Genomic DNA, 19,206 nt, shown 5'->3' with positions numbered 1-19,206 from the left:
GTAAAATAGATAGCTAGTGGGAAGCAACCGCATAGCACATGGAGATCAGTTCGGTGGTTTTTGATCGCCTAGAGGGGTGGGATAGGGAGGGTGAGAGGGAGGGAGATGCAAGAGGGAAGAGATATGGGAACATATGTATATGTATAACTGATTCAGTTTGTTATAAAGCAGAAACTAACACACCATTGTAAAGCAATTATACTCCAATAAAGATGTTTTTAAAAATGTTAAAAAATAATAATAATAAAATTTTAAAAATAAAAGTAGTTATATGTAGGTAGTATGGTTATGGCCCATTTGATTTAAAATATTGCATATTTTTACATCAATTCTCATGATGAACAGATTCCTATGTAAATAAAATTATAAATAGGTATAAAAAAATCAGAGAGGAAATAAACAATATAGATATCAAAAAACAATAGAAAAATCAGTGAAACGAAGAGGTTTCTTTTAATTGGAGTATAGTTGATTTACAATATTGTTTAATGGTGTAAAGCAAAATGATTCTGTTATGTATATATATTCTTTTGAGAGTCTTTTCCCTTAAAGGTTGTTACAAAACATGAAATAGTTACCTGTGCTGTAGAGTAGGTCCTTGTTGGTTATATATTTTATATATAGTAGTGTGTAATCACAAACTCCTAATTTATCCCTCCCCCCTTTCCCTTTGGTAACCATAAGTTTGTTTTGTATGCCTCTGTGTCTATTTCTGCTTTATATGTTTGTATCAATTTTTTTAGATTCCACATATAAGTGATATGATTATGATATTTGTCTTTCTCTGTCTGGCTTACTTCACTTAAGTATGGTAATCTCTAGGCCCATCCATGTTACTGAAAATGGCATTATTTCAATTTTTTGTGGCTGAGTAATATCCATAGTATATTTATATATACCACACCTTCTTTATCCTTCATCTGTTGATGGACATTTATGTTGTTTCCATGCCTTGGCTATTGTAAATAGTGTTGCAATGAATATTGGGATGCCTGTATTTTTTTAGTTATTAGCCAAGCTCTTTAAGAAAAAAAAGAGAGAGCCTAAATAAACAGAATAGAAATAAAAGAGGAGAAGTAAGAACTGATATCACAGAGATATAAAAAATCATAGGAGAATAGTACAGTTATGTACCAACAGACAGGACCATCTAGAAGAAATGGATAAATGCCTAGAAAGATACAACCTTCTAAGACTGAATCAGGAAGAAATAGATAATCTAAAGAGACAAATAACTAGTAGTGAAATTGAATTTGTAATTTTTAAAAACTCCCAACAAACAAAACCCAGGACCAGTCCATTTCACAGGGAAGGTCTAGCAAATATATACAGAAAACCTAATATGTATCCTTCTCAAAATATTCCAAAAAGTTGAAGAGGATTGAACACTCCCAACTTCATTCTATGAGGCCAACATTACCCTCATACCAAAACCGGAAAGAAAGGTACTACAAAAAAAGAAACTTACAGTGCAATATCTCTGATGGATATAGATGCAAAACTCCTTGACGAAATATTAGCAAACCGAATTCAACAATATAGAAAACGGGTCATACACCATGATCAAGTGGGATTTAGTCCAGGAATGTAAAGATGGTTCAATAGCCACAAATCAATCAGTGAGAAACAACACATTAAAAAAAGAAGGACAAAAATAACATGATCAAGTCAATCAATGCAAAAAAGGCATTTGACAAAATTGAACATCTATTCATCATAAAAATGCTCATGAAGTTTGGTGTACAGGGAACATTCCTCAACATAATAAAGACCATTTATGACTAACCCACAGCTAACATCATACTCAAGAGTGAAGAGATGGAAGACTTTCCTATAAAATCAGCAATAAGAGAAGGATGCCCTCTCTCACCATTTACATTTAACATTACAGTGGAAGGCCTAGCCACAGCAATCAAAGAAGTAAAAGGAAGAAAAGCATCCAAATTGTAAGGGAAAAAGTAAAACTCACTATTTGCACATCACATGATACTATATATGGAAAAAGTCTCCACATACAAACAGAACTAATAAATGAATTCCCTAAAGTGGAAAGATACAGGATTAATATACATATATCTGTTGCTTTTCTATACACTAATAATGAACTATCACAAAGAGAAAGAAAGCAAGAAAAAAGTCCCTTTTAAAATAACATTGATAAACTTAGGATTAAGCACACCCAAGAGGGTGAAAGACTTATACTGTGAAAACTTTAAAACATTGATGAAGGAAATTGAAGCTGACACAAAGAAATGGAGAGATATCCCTTAGTCATGGATATGAGGAAATGATATTGTTAAGATATCCATAATACATAGGGTAATCTGCAGATTTAATGCAATCCCTTTCAAAATACTTATGTCACTTTTTAGAAAAGTAGAACAAATAATCCTAAAATTTATATGGAATCACAATAGACCCTGAATTATCAAAGCAATCTTGAGAAAAAAGAACAAAGCTAGAAATATTCACCCTTGCTGACTTCAGACTATACTACAAAGCTACAATAATCAAAATAACATGAGATCACTGGTAAAGACAGGATGGCAGAGTAGAAGGACATGGGCTCAACCCTTCTTAAAGAAACACCACAATCACAACTAACTACTGAACTACCACCTACAGAAAAATGCTAGACCCTACCAAAAAAGATACCCTACATCCAAAATCTCAAATGAACAACCTAACCTTACACCTAAAGCAACTAGAGAAAGAACAACAACAAAAAACCCCACAAAGTTAGTAGAAGGAAAGAAATCATAAAGATCACAGCAGAAATAAACAAAATAGAGATGAAGAAAACAATAGCAAAGATCAATGAAACTAAAAGATGGTTCTTTGAAAAGATAAATAAAACTGACAAAGCTTTAGTCAGATTCATCACGAAAAAAAGGGAGAGGGCTCAAATCAATAAAATTAGAAATGAAAAAGGAGAACTTACAAGGGACACCACAAAAATACAAAGGATTGTAAGAGACTGCTACAAGCAAATATAGGCCAATAAAATGGACAACCTAGATAAACAGACAAATTCTTAGAAAGGTACAATATCCCAAGACTAAACCAGGAAAAAAATAAAAAATAAAAACAGACCAATCACAAGCACTAAAATTGAAACTGGGATTTCAAGCTTCCAAAAGAGTGATTGCCTCGCCGCTCCTCACTCACAGCCCCGTGCTTCGCTCCTCTCCGAACATGGCAAAAATATCCAGCCCTACAGAGACTGAACGGTGCATCGAGTCTCTGATTGCTGTTTTCCAAAAGCATGCTGGAAGGGACGGTAACAACAGCAAACTCTCCAAGGCCGAGTTCCTTATCTTCATGAATACAGAGCTGGGTGCCTTCACAAAGAACCAGAAAGACCCTGGTGTCCTTGACCGCATGATGAAGAAGCTGGACCTCGACTCCGATGGACAGCTAGATTTCCAAGAATTTCTTAATCCTATTGGCAGCCTGGCCCTAGCTTGCCATGACTCCTTTATTAAGTCTACCTCTTCCCAGAAGTAAATCAGAGGAGCCTTTGGGCCTGGCCTCCAGCCCCACTCCCTTTCCTTCAGCCTCCCAATTATCAGCTACCCCTCACAGCCCACACATACCCTGAGCCCAGTGCACCCACCACCCCATGCAGGCCACTCCCGCTGGTAGTAATAAAACAATATTGTTTTCTAAAGCACACACTGGAGAGTCAGTAAATTTGTGCAAGGGAGGGAGATGACTGGGAGGAATATAAATTAGATTGATGGAAACAGTTACCAGAAGTTGCAAAGTAAATAGTAAAAATGCATCGTGGGTGTATACATAATCATGACTAATGATACCAACATAATCATCTAAATTACTCAGACTGATGGAGAGATGTCACTTATTGTTCACTCATTAAACGTCTATACACCCCTACTATAGGCACTGTCATAGGCTTTGAAAATACAGTCAGCAAGACAGACAGGTCCTGCCTTCACTGATGTTACCTTCTAGTGGGGGGGGACAATAAATGAATAAACAAACAAATAAAGGACTATGAGTGCAATAAATACATAAATAAATAAATAAATAAAAATTTTTAAAAAATTAAAACTTCCAAAAAACAAAAGCCCAGGACCTGATGGCTTCACAGGTGAATTCTATCAAACATTGAGAGATGAGTTAACAACTATCCTTCTGAAACTAGTCCAAACATATTGCAGAGGAAGGAACACTCCCAATCTTATTCTATGAGGCCACAATTACCCTGATACCAAAACCAGAAAAAGATACCACAAAAAAAGAAAATTACATGCCAATATAACAGGTGACCATACATGCAGGATCTTCAACAGAACACTAGCAAATCGAATCTATCATTACAATCAAAGGATCATACACCATGATCAAGTGGGATTTATCCCACTGATACAAGGATTTTTCAATATCTGCAACTCAATCCGTGTGATACACCGCATCAACAAATTGAAGAATAAAAACCATATGATCATCTCAATAGATGCAGAAAAAAGCTTTTGACAGATTTCAACAACCCATTTATGATAACAAATCTCCAGAAAGTGGGCATAGAGGGAACATAACTCAACAGAATGAAGGTCATATATGACAAGCCAACAGCTAGCATCATACTCAATAGTGAAAAGCTGGAAGCATTTCCTCTAAGATCAGGAAAAAGACAAGGATGTCCACTCTCGCCAGTTTTATTCAACATAGTTTTGGAAACCCTAGCCACAGGAATCAGAGAAGAAAAAGGAATAAAGGCAATCCAAATTGGAAAAGAAGTAAAGCTCTCACTGTTTGCAGATGACATGATACTATACATAGAAAATCCTAAAGATGCTACCAGAAAAATACTAGAGCTCATCAATGAATTTGGTAAAGTTGCAGGATACAAAATTAATATACAGAAACCTATGCATTTCTATACACTAACAACAAAAGATCAGAAAGAGAAATTAAAGAAACCCTCCCGTTTACCACTGGATCAAAAAGAATAAAATACCTAGAAATAAACCTACCTAAGGAGGCAAAAGACCTGTTCTCCAAAAACTATAAGATACTGATGAAAGAAATTGAAGACGACACAAACAGATGGAAAGATATACCATGTTCTTGGATTGGAAGAATCAATATTGTCAAAATGACAATACTACCCAAGGCAATCTACAGATTCAATGCAAATCCTATCAAATTATCAATGGCAGTTTTCACAGAACTAAAAAAAAAATCTTAAAATTTGTATGGAGATACAAGACACCCCAAATAGCCAAAGCAATCTTAAGAAAGAAAAATGGAGCTGGAGGAATCAGACTATTCTACAAAGCTACAGTAATCAAGACAATATGGTACTGGCACAAAAACAGAAATATAAATCAATGGAACAGAATAGAAAGCCCAGAGATAAAGGCACACACCTATGGTCACACCTATGGTCACCTTATCTTTGACAAAGGAGGCAAGTATATGCAATGCAGAAAAGACAGTCTCTTCAATAAGTGGTGCTGGAAAAACTTTACAGCTACATGTAAAAAAAGTGAAATTAAAACATTATTTAACACCATACACAAAACTAACTCAAATGGATTAAAGACCTAAATGTAAGGCCAGATACTATAAAACTCTTAGAGGAAAATATAGGCAGAACACTCTTTGACATAAACCACAGCAATATCTTTTTTGATCCATCTCCTAGAGTAATGGAAATAAAAACAAAATAAACAAATGGGACCTAATTAACCTTAAAAGCTTTTGCACAGCAAAGAAAACCATAAACAAAATGAAAAGACAATCCACAGAATGGGAGAAAATATTTGAAAATGATGCGACCCACAAGAGATTAATCTCCAAAATTTACAAACAGCTCATGCAGCTTAATATCCAAAAACCAAATACCCCAATCAAAAAATGGGCAGAAGACCTAAATGGGCATTTCTCCAAAGAAGACATACAGATGGCCAAGAGGCACATGAAAAGATGCTCTACGTCGCTAATTATTAGACAAATGCAAATTAAAACTACAATGATATATCACCTTACACCAATCAGAATGGCCATCATGAAAAAGTCTACAAATGATAAATGTTGGAGAGGGTGTGGAGAAAAGGGAACCCTTCTGCACCATTGGTTGGAATGTAAATTGGTACAGCCTCTATGGAGAACAGTAGGAGTTTCCTTAAGAAACTAAAAATAGAGCTAACATATGATCCAGCAATCCTACTCCTGGGCATATATACAGAGAAAAACATGGTTCGAAAAGACACATGCACCCCAATATTCATTGCAGCACTGTTTCCAATAGTCAAGACATGGAAGCAACCTAATGTCCACTGACAGATGAATGAGTAAAGAAGATGTGGTACATATATACAATAGAATATTACTCAGCCATTAAAAAAATGAAATAATGCCATTTGCAGCAACATGCATGGACCTAGAGATTATCACACTAAGTGAAGTAAACCAGACAAAGATAGCATATGATATCACTTATATGTGGAATCTAAAATAATTATGCAAATGAACTTATTTGCAAAACAGAAATAGACCCACAGACATGGAAAACGAACTTACGGTTACCAAAGGGGAGGGGGAAGGGATAAATTAGGAGTCTGGGATTAAAATATATGCAATACTGTATATAAAACAGATAAACAACAAGGACCTACTGTATAGCACAGGGAACTATACTCAATGTCTTATGGTAACCTGTAATGGAGGAGAATGTGAAAAAAGAGTATACATATTTATTCATGTGTATGTGTGACTGGGTCACCTTGCTGTGAACTTGAAACTAGCACAGTATTGTGAATTAACTGTATTTCAATAAAAAATTGTTAAAAATAAAAATTAAAAGTAACCACATCTAACCATAAAAAAAGATGTGGAAATTAAAACCGCAATGAGATACTACTTCACACCCACTACGATGGCTGTAATGAAAACAAAACTGTTTGAATCTCTTCTAAAATAAGTCTTTCTCCATAGATTTATGATCTCGCAGTGATGAAATACTAAATTCTTGTTATAATTGTAATAATTGTTTTGATTATAAGTTTACATCTAAATTATTCTGTTCAAAAGAACAGATTAATCATTCGTATGCAAGCATCATTTTATAAGTATTTTTTTTTAAACTAAACATGTGAAGGTGGGAGGGAATGGTTAAACTGTGAAAATATCCTTATGCTGATTTTAGTGAAGCCACTACAAAACATGTTTCAGACAATATCTAATAACCTGATTAAACACTTATTCTATATGGAAAAGGGCATGCCATGAAAATGCATATGCAAAATTATCCCAGCTTTGTAAGAGCGTATTAATAAGGCAATGGAAAGTGTTAATATTTGGCTATGAGCCCTGCAGAATGGGAGGTGGGTTTATAGTTGATTATTTTCTTCTTCATGTCAATTTGCTAAACTTTACACCGTGCACACATTGCCCATACAATTCCTCTGCAATCAGTGAAAAAGAAAAAAAAAATTATCCTCAACAAGTCCGGGAGTACAAGTCAGTAAAAATTACCGAGAGATTGGGTCAAGATGGCAGACTGAGCACTAGTGCATTTCTCTCCTACCTCAAATTCCCTTAAATGACAGAAAAGGCAGGTTTCTGTATATAAAGAATAACTCCAGAATGACAGGGGGAAAGGAAAGGGCAAATTCCTGGAGGATGAAAAGCAGATGGGCCAGGGGTACTGAGGTAAGGATAAGGGTGGGGGTGGGGAGACTGGGGGCCCAGAACTGAAGAGGGGGCGCAAGGCGGTTGGGGAGGGGATTTGTTGGCCAGGCGGCTCCAGATTTTGGGAAAGGGGCGGGGCAAGGAACCAAAGAGCGTCTCGCAGGCCCAGGGCAGGGGCGGACAAGAGAGTTGGCGGGCGAGGTGCGGGGGGTGCTTTTCTGGGCAGGAAGGGGAGGCCTCTCTCCTGGCCGGAAGCTGTGCTCTACGGAAAAGAGGGAGGAGACTGCGGCGACTGCAGCGGCTGGTGGGAACCTGATGTGGCAGAGGGGCCGCTGCTGCCAACAGGGAGCGGAGGGCCCGCGAGCCGAGTGCTGGAGACACTGCCGCCATCCTGTTTGCCTGTCCAGCAGCCCACTTGACACGCTCCTCTCCTAAGGATCCTCCCTCCCAGCTCTAGCAAGCACCTGGCTCGTCGTCTGCTGGTCCTCCTTTGACACAGGCTCACCGCGGAGGCAGCAGCGAGGTGCCCGATTTGGGCACGCGAGGCCCGCTATCCCCGGCCTGGGGGAGTCTGTGCCCCCTGGCCTGGACAGTGTTGGACGCAGGGCGGGAGGAATAGGAGGGTGCACCCTATTTCTTTGACTGCAACCGCAACTCCTTCGCGCTAGCATAGCCTGAACTAGCTGGGGAGAAAGGTTACTGCAGGCACGCAGCCAGAATACCTTGATTTCCAGCCTTTCTGCATAGCTTTCGGGAAAAACTTAGGCGTGGGTGCATAGAATGCACTAATTAGGAGAAAAAGTTCACCGTGTCATGCATTGAATTTATTTTTTCTTGATTTCATTTCTTGGTCCTCCTTGCTACTGTGCTCCGCGCAGGCATGAAGACCCCGCTCGGAAAAGCAGCTGCAGGGCAGCGGTCCAGGACAGGCGCAGGACATGCCAGTGTGTCTGTGACCGTGATGAAGAGAAAGGCTGCACACAAGAAGCATAGGAGCAGACCCACCTCCCAGCATCGGAGGAACATCGTAGGCTGCAGAATTCGGCACGGATGGAAAGACGGAGATGAGCCTCTAACACAGTGGAAGGGAACCGTTCTGGATCAGGTACCTGTAAATCCCTCTCTGTATCTTATCAAATATGATGGATTTGACTGTGTTTATGGATTGGAACTTCACAGAGATGAAAGAGTGTCATCACTTGAAATCCTTCCTAATAGAGTTGCATCATCTAGAATCAGTGATACACACTTAACAGAAATTATGATTGGCAAAGCAGTGGAACATATTTTTGAGACAGAGGAAGGTTCCAAAAATGAATGGAGGGGGATGGTCTTAGCTCAGGCACCTGTCATGAACACATGGTTTTACATTACCTATGAGAAAGATCCTGTATTATATATGTACCAGCTCTTAGATGATTATAAAGACGGTGACCTACACATCCTTCCAGATTCCAATGATTCTCCTCTGGCAGAGAGGGAGCCAGGAGAAGTCATAGACAGCCTAGTAGGCAAACAGGTGGAATATGCCAAGGAGGATGGCTCCAAGAGAACTGGCATGGTCATTCATCAGGTGGAAGCAAAACCCTCTGTGTACTTCATCAAATTTGATGATGATTTCCATATCTATGTCTATGATTTGGTAAAAACATCTTAGAGGTCATTTTGAAATTTGCCAAATATGTGAGACTGTTTGTAAAATCTGAACACACAAAAAGTCTTGATTGCTTTACAGTTTGTAAGAACCATCTTCTCCCAATTTTTCACACTTTTGCCTGGCAAAAAATTGGAACTTCCACCCTCTCAGACATTTTTTGAAGAAGCCTTTTGCCTTTATCTCCAACCTTTTTACTGGTTCCTCCCCACAGAAGAATGATTGACTTATCTAATTAGTGAGAAGGGTAAAGTCTGACATCCATTGCCCCATATTTTTATCTTGGGTGGTGTTAATAGGCTAAAGGTAGCTGAACACCTCTTGCTTCATTCTTTTGGGCATTTGGACAATCTGCACTCACTGAAGTGTGAAGCTTCCTGAGATATTCAATATGGCTGTCTGGGTAAATTTCTTTGCAATTCAACCCTCCCCTTAGGGCTGGCTGGGTAAGTGTCTTTGCAATTCAACCCCTCCTCTTCAAAAGTCTAATATGGGGAGGAATGGGAAGCTTATTTTGGTCTTCTGTCTAAGTTGCATTTTAAATTCTAACTGTACTGAAAGTAAGGTTAATATTTTGTTCCCTCTCTGATTCTTGTACCTATTACTAAACTTGGTTCAGAAATCAAGAGGGTAATTATTTTGCATTTTAGTACATAAGCATAGGCTGAGAAACCTTACAAAATTGTTAAGAGGGCAAGCATTTGGGAACCAAACCGCAAGTGGAGAAATCATGGTTGGTCATAAATGGCATTAGGATTTCTGTTGTCTACAATAGCTCTGGCTGGTACCTGCAGACAAGGAGTGGGTTTTTACAGACACAGGCTGTGCAGGCAGACTTTAGCACAATTGGGCTTTGCCAGCCCAATAGAGCATTAGGCCGGGCTCTAGCCCTAGTCCTCAGTCACAGGGTAAAGGCTAGGTTTGGCAAGGGTTGGCAGATCTGTCTAGGACCTCAATATAAAGGAGCAAAAATCTGGAATCAGGCTGAGATACAGATTTCTTTCCTATACCAAGAAGGACGCTTTGAGAAATTTTAAATTAGGTTTTCATTTGATTCTTAGAAGACTTCTGAGTCCCAGCATATGAAGTGGGCAATGCACTTGCTAGAACTAAGAAAAGCTGAAAATAGGCTTTGCTTCCTTGTAGGAACTGGTGAGTTCATTTATTCTGGTGTCCTAACAGGACTGAGGAACACAGAGATTAGAATCAGTGCTAGATGATCAATACACTTAATGATGTTCTAAGTGCTTAATGATGTTTTAAATGCTGGCATTGGTAGATAGAAATCTAATAGATATTTGTTAGTGTTTTGTTTTTCAACTTTATCCTGTTTCTTGGCTGGACCTAAGAAACTCATGTGCAGATAAGGGTGAGCCCTACTTCAGCAGAAAAATAAGTAATGGAGTGGGCCTTGTACCTTCCATTATTGAAGGCATTAGTGAAGGTTAACTTTGGAAAGTTAACTAGGAAAGAAAAGGTTGAAAAATAAGCAGGGTTTTGGAGAGAAGCACCCGGCCAAAGCCAATGCATTCTCATTGGGTTTCTGATAGAAGCTCCATTAGCAGTAACACACAGGCCATGGACTTCTGCAAATTTGAGGCTGGGACTCATGACAGTACAATCAACCACTTGGGAAATATCTTACAAATTAGTTTAAGTTCACAGGTCATGGAGTCCAGACTACTGGCACAGACAGACTGGCATCCTGCTGAGGATGAAAGCAAGAAAGTATTCTCTTCTTCCATGTTTTCTCTGTCTGTGTTTCTTCCTTTTGATGCCACTAAGTCTCTGCTCAGATATTTGACTGATGACAGCAATGTGGGTCTGTATTACCCTATTTACTAAGTCCTGGGGACATAAATTTGCTTGAGATATCTGTTTTAGAGGCTGAGGATTAGTGTGCTTGCTAACTTTTTGGATGTGAGGCTGGCACTGTAATAATCTTATGTCCTGTTGACCCTGCGGACTCTTAATGTATGACATATATGTATGACATGCAATTGTGGGGTTAGATTAATTCAACTCCTGAAGTTCTGAAGGAACTACACCAAATCAAGAGGAAGACAGCCCAGGCTACAGCTGCTGAAGGAACCCCATATCTGTCCAGACATCTTTGTGAGATCTGTATGGCTGACATCAGAAAAACCAAGAATTTGGGGAAGGCAGAATTTTGGACTTTAATTCCTTTGGACTTTAAAATAGAAATTTAATTGGAGGCATTCATTTTTCCCTTGGAGTTTAATAGTTGGTGTGATTTTCATACAGTTCAAATTAAGGCATTTTCATTATGTTGTTGATATTGTATTATTTGTAGTATTTTAATGCTATCTTTAGGGCTTATTGTATAATCTTTGTAAGCTATGTCAGATAATGTGGCTGGACATAATTATAAATTGGGGATAAAATAGTGAGTGAATTTTCAACCTGGGGTGTAACGTAGCCTTAGAGTTAATTTAATTACTGTTTTAGTTTGACTTATTTCAGAGCCTTCTGGGGCAAAAGCAGAACTGCTCACCAGTCTTACACAAGTGGCAGCAGGACATTCCTAAGATACTGCTGGTCTTCCCCAAAGGGGACAGCCAAACCTTGTTTGTCTTGGGTGTTGGCAATCTGGACAGAAATGTCCAAAGGTATGATAGGATCTATCCTCTGCCTCTCTCCATGTTCCTGGCCAAGAAACTAAAGGACTTGTGCCTCTCAAAAATATTTGGAAGAAAATTTCTACCCGTCTCCCAAATGAGAGGAGAAATAACTTGGTGAACTTGAGAAAAGGGTTATTATGGATATGCAACTTAGGGCCCTCTTGGCTCTTGAGCTCATTTCTCACAGAAAGATATGGAAAAGACTACATTCCTTCACTACATGGCTGGGTAAACATCTAATCTGTAGGCCTCTCTCATCCTCTGGGGTGGGGGATCCATTGTCTTTACACTTGGGGTAAAAGTTCATTTCAGGCTTAGGTCCAAAACATGTTCTCCAGTCCAGACCTGTCAGCAATAAAGCTGGTATCTATTTTTAGTCTTTAAAAATTTTTAACATATAAATCATTTTTGGACAAAAACACACACCTCTGGTAAAAATCAAACAGTACAAAAGGATATACAGTATAAAGTAAGTCTCCTTCCTTTTCTCCCACCCCTGACCTCAGTCCCAATTTCCAAAGATAACCACTCTTACCAGTTACTATGTATTTTTCCGGAGATAATCCATGTATTTACAAGTATATTATATATGTGTATATCAGATTTTTATACAATTGTGGCATACTATACATGCTATTATGAATTTTGCTTTTTCATTTAACAATATATTAAAGCTGGTATTTTAATCCCTCTTTGATTCCTGTGTATATTTTTTAGTTGGTTCAGAATCTGGAAGGGAAGGAGGTATGATTAATTCAGACTTCCATACCCCAACCTAGTTTAATGAAAACTTACATGTCCCTGCAAACCAACAATTTCTGCCAGGTAAATTTTTCTGACTAGTAGAATGTGAAATGTATGTAAACATGATCGATTTTGTGGAAGGAACTCCTTGAGGCCAGTATATTTTTATTGAGGGAAGTTAAAGGGGAAATCAACTATAAATTGAAGCTGTGGGAAAAGTTAAGGTACTATAATCAGTTATTCAAAATTGAAATGAACAATCATTTTTTTATTCCAACTTACACTGACATCTACTGTCATATGCAAATTTGTTTGCCTTTTATGACAGAATGCTTTTCTGCATATAACAAGAAGCCCCTGTTAAACATGTTTAAACAGTTACCAAGCATTATTGATTCATGTAACTAAAATAATCCAGAAGTGAGATGGGCTTCAGGCACAGTTTGATTGGGGCTCAGGCTCAGTGTCTGTGATTCATTACGAGTTTCCCTCTTCAGTATGTCAGTTCCATTCTCAGGCTGCCTTTCCTCATGGTAGCAAAATTAGACCAGCAGTTCCAGGCCACAGCAGTTCCAGTCTAGAGAAAGGCAAATAACCTATGTCCTGTGCTGCATTCTGAACTGGCTTAGGTCACATAACTAGAGCACTGAAGTCCCATGGATGAAATGCACTGATTGGCTTAGCCAGGGCATGTGTTCCATCCCTAAACCCTAAAATATATCTCCCTAGAACCAAATGGATTCCTAGTGAAATCAAGGGCATGAGGAGTGAATGCCATGAACCAATCACAAATGTCTAGTATAGCTTCTTCCTTTGGGTAGTGAGCATCCATGAACACCTTTCTTCCCACATATCCACTTTCAAAAATGTTCACACCTACATGTAGTAAATTTATGTCTTCAAAGGGGAAAAACCTAAAGTCTTATCCAGTTACTACATTTAACATTAGGATCTCTAGTTGATATGCAGACATCTTCAGATCCATCATCCTAGCAGTCTTGTCACCTGTAGTTAAATTACAAACTAACCTACACTCCAACATACCCCATATACAATTGTGAAGAAATAACCAGAGAAGTATAATAAAAACTACCATTTGAAAGAAGGGAGGAAACAGGAAGCAATACACGGTAGTTTCTGGTTCAAAGCATATTTCATAATCTGTTAGACAAGGTCTCTGCCCTGGTAGTAGAATGAGTCCTCTGGTCAGCCAGCCTCTTTTTTGTTCTCTAAGAGGGTCTCCCTTGGAGACATATCTTGGGTGGATGCACTTTCTTGGGGATGAACAGCTTTAACTGTCTGCTTCATCTTATGCCATTTCTTGTGTCTAGGAGTTGTTCTGGGTTTAAATAATGAGTTTTTGCCATTGCTGGCCAGGATTGGAGTCCCTTTAATATAGTAGTTCTCAAACTTTAGCACATGTTAGAATCACCTGAAGAGATTGTTAAACTACAGATTGCTGGGGCCCACCAACAGAAATTCTGATTCGGTAAGTCTAGTGTGGGGTCCAAGGATTTATGTATTCTAACAAGTTCACACAGGATACTGATACTTCTGGTCCTGGGATCCCATACTGAGAATCACTGACTTGTAGGTGTCAAACGAGTGAGGCCAGAATCGTTATTTCCTTAAATTACCTGATAATAAATTTACATAAGCTGCTTGCTAAAATATAAGTTCCTGAACCTCACCTTAGTTTTAATAAATCAAAATCTCTTGGCAGGGGAGTAGGGGGACCTGGAAAACCTCGACCAGACATTCCAAGTGATTCTTATCATCATCATCAATACTGATTGGGAAACACTGGTCTAGGAAATTAGGCTTTTCTTGACCCCAATCTTATTTCCTGGTAAGTCTATCTCCTTGCCCTTGCTCTCACAAAGCTTAGTTTGAGGTAAGGTATTTGGCTTTTCTAATCCTACAAGCTTCCAAATTCTCAGATCTCTTTCAACTAGGATTTCAGACAACCAATAACTAAGCTAAGAAAGCTCCATTTTCTTTCCTCGCTGTTTTCAGATAGGCCAGTTTCCACTATGGATATAGTACGCTTGAACTTTGCCTAAGAAGCCTAGATCTGAGGGATCCAAAAGAGTATAGAGTAGGAGAAACAATGAGATCAATAGAATGGGCATAATTCCAGGCTCCACTAGCTCTGTGATTCGGCTCTAGTGACTTAATCTTTTTAAGCCTACTATTGCAGGTAATAATCCTTACCTTACTCGGTTCTATTGAGAACTAAATGAGAAGCTATATCCTTAGCATATAATAGTGCAGTGCAGGTACTTAATAAAAATGAATTCCATCTAGTTTCCAAGAGGCTACAGCCCACATTCTTTTAGTAAACATTTATATTTAACAATGTCCAGTGACATTTAACTAGTGAATATAGTCCAGAAATTCTATTACTGAAATGTGACTTTAAATAATTCTTTAGATGTGTATAGCTCCTTCCTTTCCTACTAAGAACTTTCCCATAGAGCTGATAAATCTTCATAGCATTCCTGGATGGTTAGGAGGGCAGGGAGTTATTCTATTTTGTAGATTCAATCACTCATTTATTCAAATGCTTTTTGTTGGATTTGGCTAATAGTGAAGAAGGAGATAGATAAGGTCCATACTTTTAGGGAACTTAGATTCTCATAGTGGGAGAAAGACAACAAAGATGTAGACAGATAACCTATATAATTTCTGGGAGTGATAAGTTGTATGATGATAATAAAGCAAAACAATGGGATAGAAAGTAACTGAAATAAGGGAGTTATTTCAGCTAGGGCTTGTCAGAAAAAGGCCTGAGTGGATATTTGAACAGATAACTGAATGATGAGAAGCTAGCCCATGCAACAGTTTGAAGGAGGAGTGATCTAGAGAGAGAAACAAGTTGAAAGGCTAGGATAGCTGAAATCATTTATTCATGGTTATTAATGCAGTCATGTGTTTAATACTGAGACCTATGGTTCATGATTTTTCTCTACTGTTCTGTACAGCTGACTAACTATGTTACTGTTGTTTTCTGGTATTTTTGTCTCTCTGTGGAGGTCAAAGAACATTACAGACAGCATGTCTGTGTATTATTTCAATTGTTACCCTGATCCTGGAGATGAAGTAAAGGGGCAAAAAAGTCAATGAATAAATGGAAACGGGGCGGATTTCTTCCCCAACCCCAAATTTATGATGCAGATCCACAGCACAGAGTTAAAGTTGAAGCCCATACATAATGTAGTGAATGTGTACACCTATTTTTGTGGTTACAGTTTCAAATACACACTACATTTCAGCCATTTAGTTTATATCATTCATCTTTGGAGGGTGGTGGAATGGCAAAAAACATTTATTGAACACCTAGTATGTGCCAGGCATATCTTAATCTTCACAGCATACTGGGAACTAAGTGTTACTATTTCCATTTGACAGATTAGGAAATCAAGCTTAGAGAGAAAAAAGATACAAGGGTCATAGATGTAAACTAGATAGCTAGTGGGAAGAAGCTGCATAGCACAGGGAGATCAGGTCGCTGCTTTGTGACCACCTAGAGGGTTGGGATAGGGAGGGTGAGAGGGAGGCACGAGAGGGAGGTGTTATGGGGATATATGTATACATATAGCTGATTCACTTTGTTATACAGCAAAAACTAACACAATATTGTAAAGCCATTATACTACAATAAAGATGTTAAAAATAAATAAATAAATAAATAATAAGTAAGTAAATAAATAAATACAGATGCAAGGGTCACACAGCTAGTAACAATACTGGACATGAACCTAGGTCTCCTGATTCCAAGTGCTGTTCTATCAATAATTATTATTTTTGCTAACATTTGCCTAAAGAAATGGGAAAAAAGCAAGAGCACCAAGGGAGAAATCAAAGTTATTTACAACTCTGGTCTTCCTATTCTTTCATCTCTATCACCTTCTCTCAACACATACTTTGTTCCTACTCTTAAATCTACTTCATTCATTCAACAAAATTATTTAGTATCTATTTTTTTCCAGGCACTGTAACTAGGAAGTTGGAATATTTCAGTAAATAAAACAGTCAATGATCTCTGTTCTCATGGAGCTTACATGCAAACAAGAGGAAGCTGGCAATAAACAATAAAAATAATAAGTAAATAAATTATATGGGATGTCAGAAAGTGACATTGTGAACAATTTGTTCTGTTTGAACAAAAAGAAAATTAGAAAAGGGTAAGAGGTGAGAGGAGTGGTGGGATGCAATTTTAAATAGGGAGATTAGGATAGATTTCATGGGGAAGGTGATATTTGAGAAAAGTAATGATGTGAAGGAGTTAGCCAAGCATATAGCTAGAGAGAGTATTCATGGTAAAAGGAACTGTTAGAGGAAAGGCCCTAAGGTAGGTGTGTTATTGGCATGTTCAGAGACCAAGGAGGCTACTTTGTCTATAGCTACAAAAGTGAGGGTGAGCGACATAGGTGAAGTCAGAGAGGTAATAAGGGACTAAATCATATAAGGCCCTGTAATGCATTGTAGGAACTCTGTATGAAGTGAGGAGCCTGTCACAGGTTGAGTTCCCCAGGAAGCAGATGTAAAACAAAGTTAATACTTCAGAAAATTTATTAAGCAATGCCTTTGGGATCAATATCTATGGAGGAAATGAGGAAGAAGCAGAAGCAACAAGGGAGAAGTCAAGCTCTGATACTCAATGACAGTGTCAGCCACAAACACATACGCTGATCAATCACTGAATATAGGCTACCCTGGGAAAGGACATGACCTTGGACAAGGCTGCTCTCTGCAGCTAATGCAATCCTTAAACAGGGATCACAGCTGAAGCTGGGGTAATAAGTGTGTCAATGAAAAGGAACCTGGGTGTTGCATGTTCATGTCCACAGAGCCATTGCAGATTTTGAGCAGATAGTTGACCTGACATGCATTTTTAAAGTATCTCTCTGATTTTTTGAGCGCAGACTATAGAGGGAAAAGTGTGGAATCAGCGAAACTAGTTAGGGTATTGTGGGAACCCAGATGTGAGCTGACAATATCTGAAAGGTAATGGAGGTGGTAAGAATTTGAATCTTGGATATATTTTGAAGGAAAAGCCCCAGGATTTTCTCACCAATTGGAAGTGGAATGTGAGAGAAATAGAGGAGTCATGGATGGCTCCAATATTCTTGGACTAAGCAACTGGAAGAATGGAGTAGCCATCAACAGAGATGAAGAAGGCTATGGTTTGGATGGCTGTAGAGGGAAGATTAGAAATTCAGTTTTGGAAAAATTGAGTTTGAGGTGTTTTTAGGACATCTAAATGGAGATGTTGAGCAGTTATTGAATATATGAGTCTGCAGTTCAGAGGAGAGGTCTCACTGAGCTGAATACATAAATTTGGGAGGTTCTGGGTATAAATGGTATTTAAAGACATGGGAGTATACAAGATCATCGTAGGGAATGAGTGTACATAGAGAAGAGCATATGATCATGGGCAGAGCCCTGGGCTACAAAGAGGTTTGGGAGATGAGGAGACACAAGTTAAAGGGACTACGAGGTAGGAGTTAAATGAAAAGTGTGGTATCATGGAAGTCCTTCCTTCTTAGCCACCTACCTACACACTAAATCTCTTTCTGACAAATTATTCACATTCCATCTCAAATGTCATCTCCAAGATGATTTTTTTTTTTTTTTTTGCTTCTCAGCTCCTTTGAATAAAACTGCACACCACCATGACATTCTTTTCATTGTATCAAAGTAATGTGTCTACCAGTTTGAGCATCCTCAACTCCTTCCTTTCTAAGATACCTCCAAAGCTAGAAAGGTTTTGAGGGACAATGTGGTTTCCTGACACCCACACCAATGTTATGAATGAGACCAGCAGACCAACAGCAAACAACTAGAAGGAGAAAGGTTTATTTTTAAAATCTCTTTTTATCCTACAGTACAGCAGAAAACAAATGGAGTAGATGGGGTAAGTGTCACAGAAGAGAGTGCTTTAGTCAAAGGGAGATAAAGGAAGTAGGCAGCCAAAGCCTAGCTCAAAGCTCAGTTAACTAAGCACAAAGAAGGAAGTTAGGGCCACTGAAAGAGAGCCCTTGTTCATCTGAGACTATATTATGCTACATACACACAGCCAAACCCAGACGCTATAATTCAGCGATTTGGGTGTTTCTACCAGTATTTAGTATGGGACACAGAATATTTCTGATGGACATGGCCTCAGCAGGGTTCTCAGTAGTCACGCCCCTCACTGGCATAGTAATGCCCTTGCAGAGCCCTCACCCATCCCACCCACCCAGGTCTACTCAAGCTACTGATTTCCATGGATATTTGTTGATTCTCTTGGATATATTCCTTGGCTATAAGATCTCCCTTGCTTAAACACTGAAGAAGACAAATCATTGTGCACACACTGTCAGACTCAATCATTCATATAATAATTCATATTATTCTTGGCCCACTCCTTTCTAAAACCTCATATACTTGGGATTGCATCAGTTCCCCTGAGTGAGATTGTGACTACTTCTGATGAGATTTCATTCTACATATGAAGAG

General features: G+C 38.5%; 2 protein-coding genes across 2 annotated transcripts; both read left to right on the top strand.

Annotated features, from left to right (window-relative positions):
* Nucleotides 1-3,164: 3,164 nt before the first annotated feature.
* On the top strand, nt 3,165-3,507 carry LOC118889286 (protein S100-A11-like). Its single transcript, XM_036841143.1, has one exon. It carries the CDS (start codon nt 3,196-3,198, stop codon nt 3,505-3,507), a length of 312 nt encoding a protein of 103 aa, XP_036697038.1. The 5' UTR covers nt 3,165-3,195.
* A 4,455-nt stretch (nt 3,508-7,962) lies between these two features.
* On the top strand, nt 7,963-12,626 carry SPIN3 (spindlin family member 3). Its single transcript, XM_036841142.1, has 2 exons — nt 7,963-8,185; nt 8,541-12,626. Exon 2 carries the CDS (start codon nt 8,543-8,545, stop codon nt 9,317-9,319), a length of 777 nt encoding a protein of 258 aa, XP_036697037.1. The 5' UTR covers nt 7,963-8,185; nt 8,541-8,542; the 3' UTR covers nt 9,320-12,626.
* Nucleotides 12,627-19,206: the final 6,580 nt, after the last annotated feature.

This window comes from Balaenoptera musculus, chromosome X, assembly GCF_009873245.2.
Source record: "Balaenoptera musculus isolate JJ_BM4_2016_0621 chromosome X, mBalMus1.pri.v3, whole genome shotgun sequence".
Taxonomy (NCBI): domain Eukaryota; kingdom Metazoa; phylum Chordata; class Mammalia; order Artiodactyla; family Balaenopteridae; genus Balaenoptera; species Balaenoptera musculus.
The sequence above is the reverse complement of the archived record's forward strand: the minus strand, read 5'-3'. Positions and strand labels throughout refer to the sequence as shown.

Bases quoted from the DNA above. Each gene is read 5' to 3' on its own strand.
- LOC118889286 (XM_036841143.1), top strand. From the start codon at position 3,196: ATGGCAAAAATATCCAGCCCTACAGAGACTGAACGGTGCATCGAGTCT.
- SPIN3 (XM_036841142.1), top strand. From the start codon at position 8,543: ATGAAGACCCCGCTCGGAAAAGCAGCTGCAGGGCAGCGGTCCAGGACA.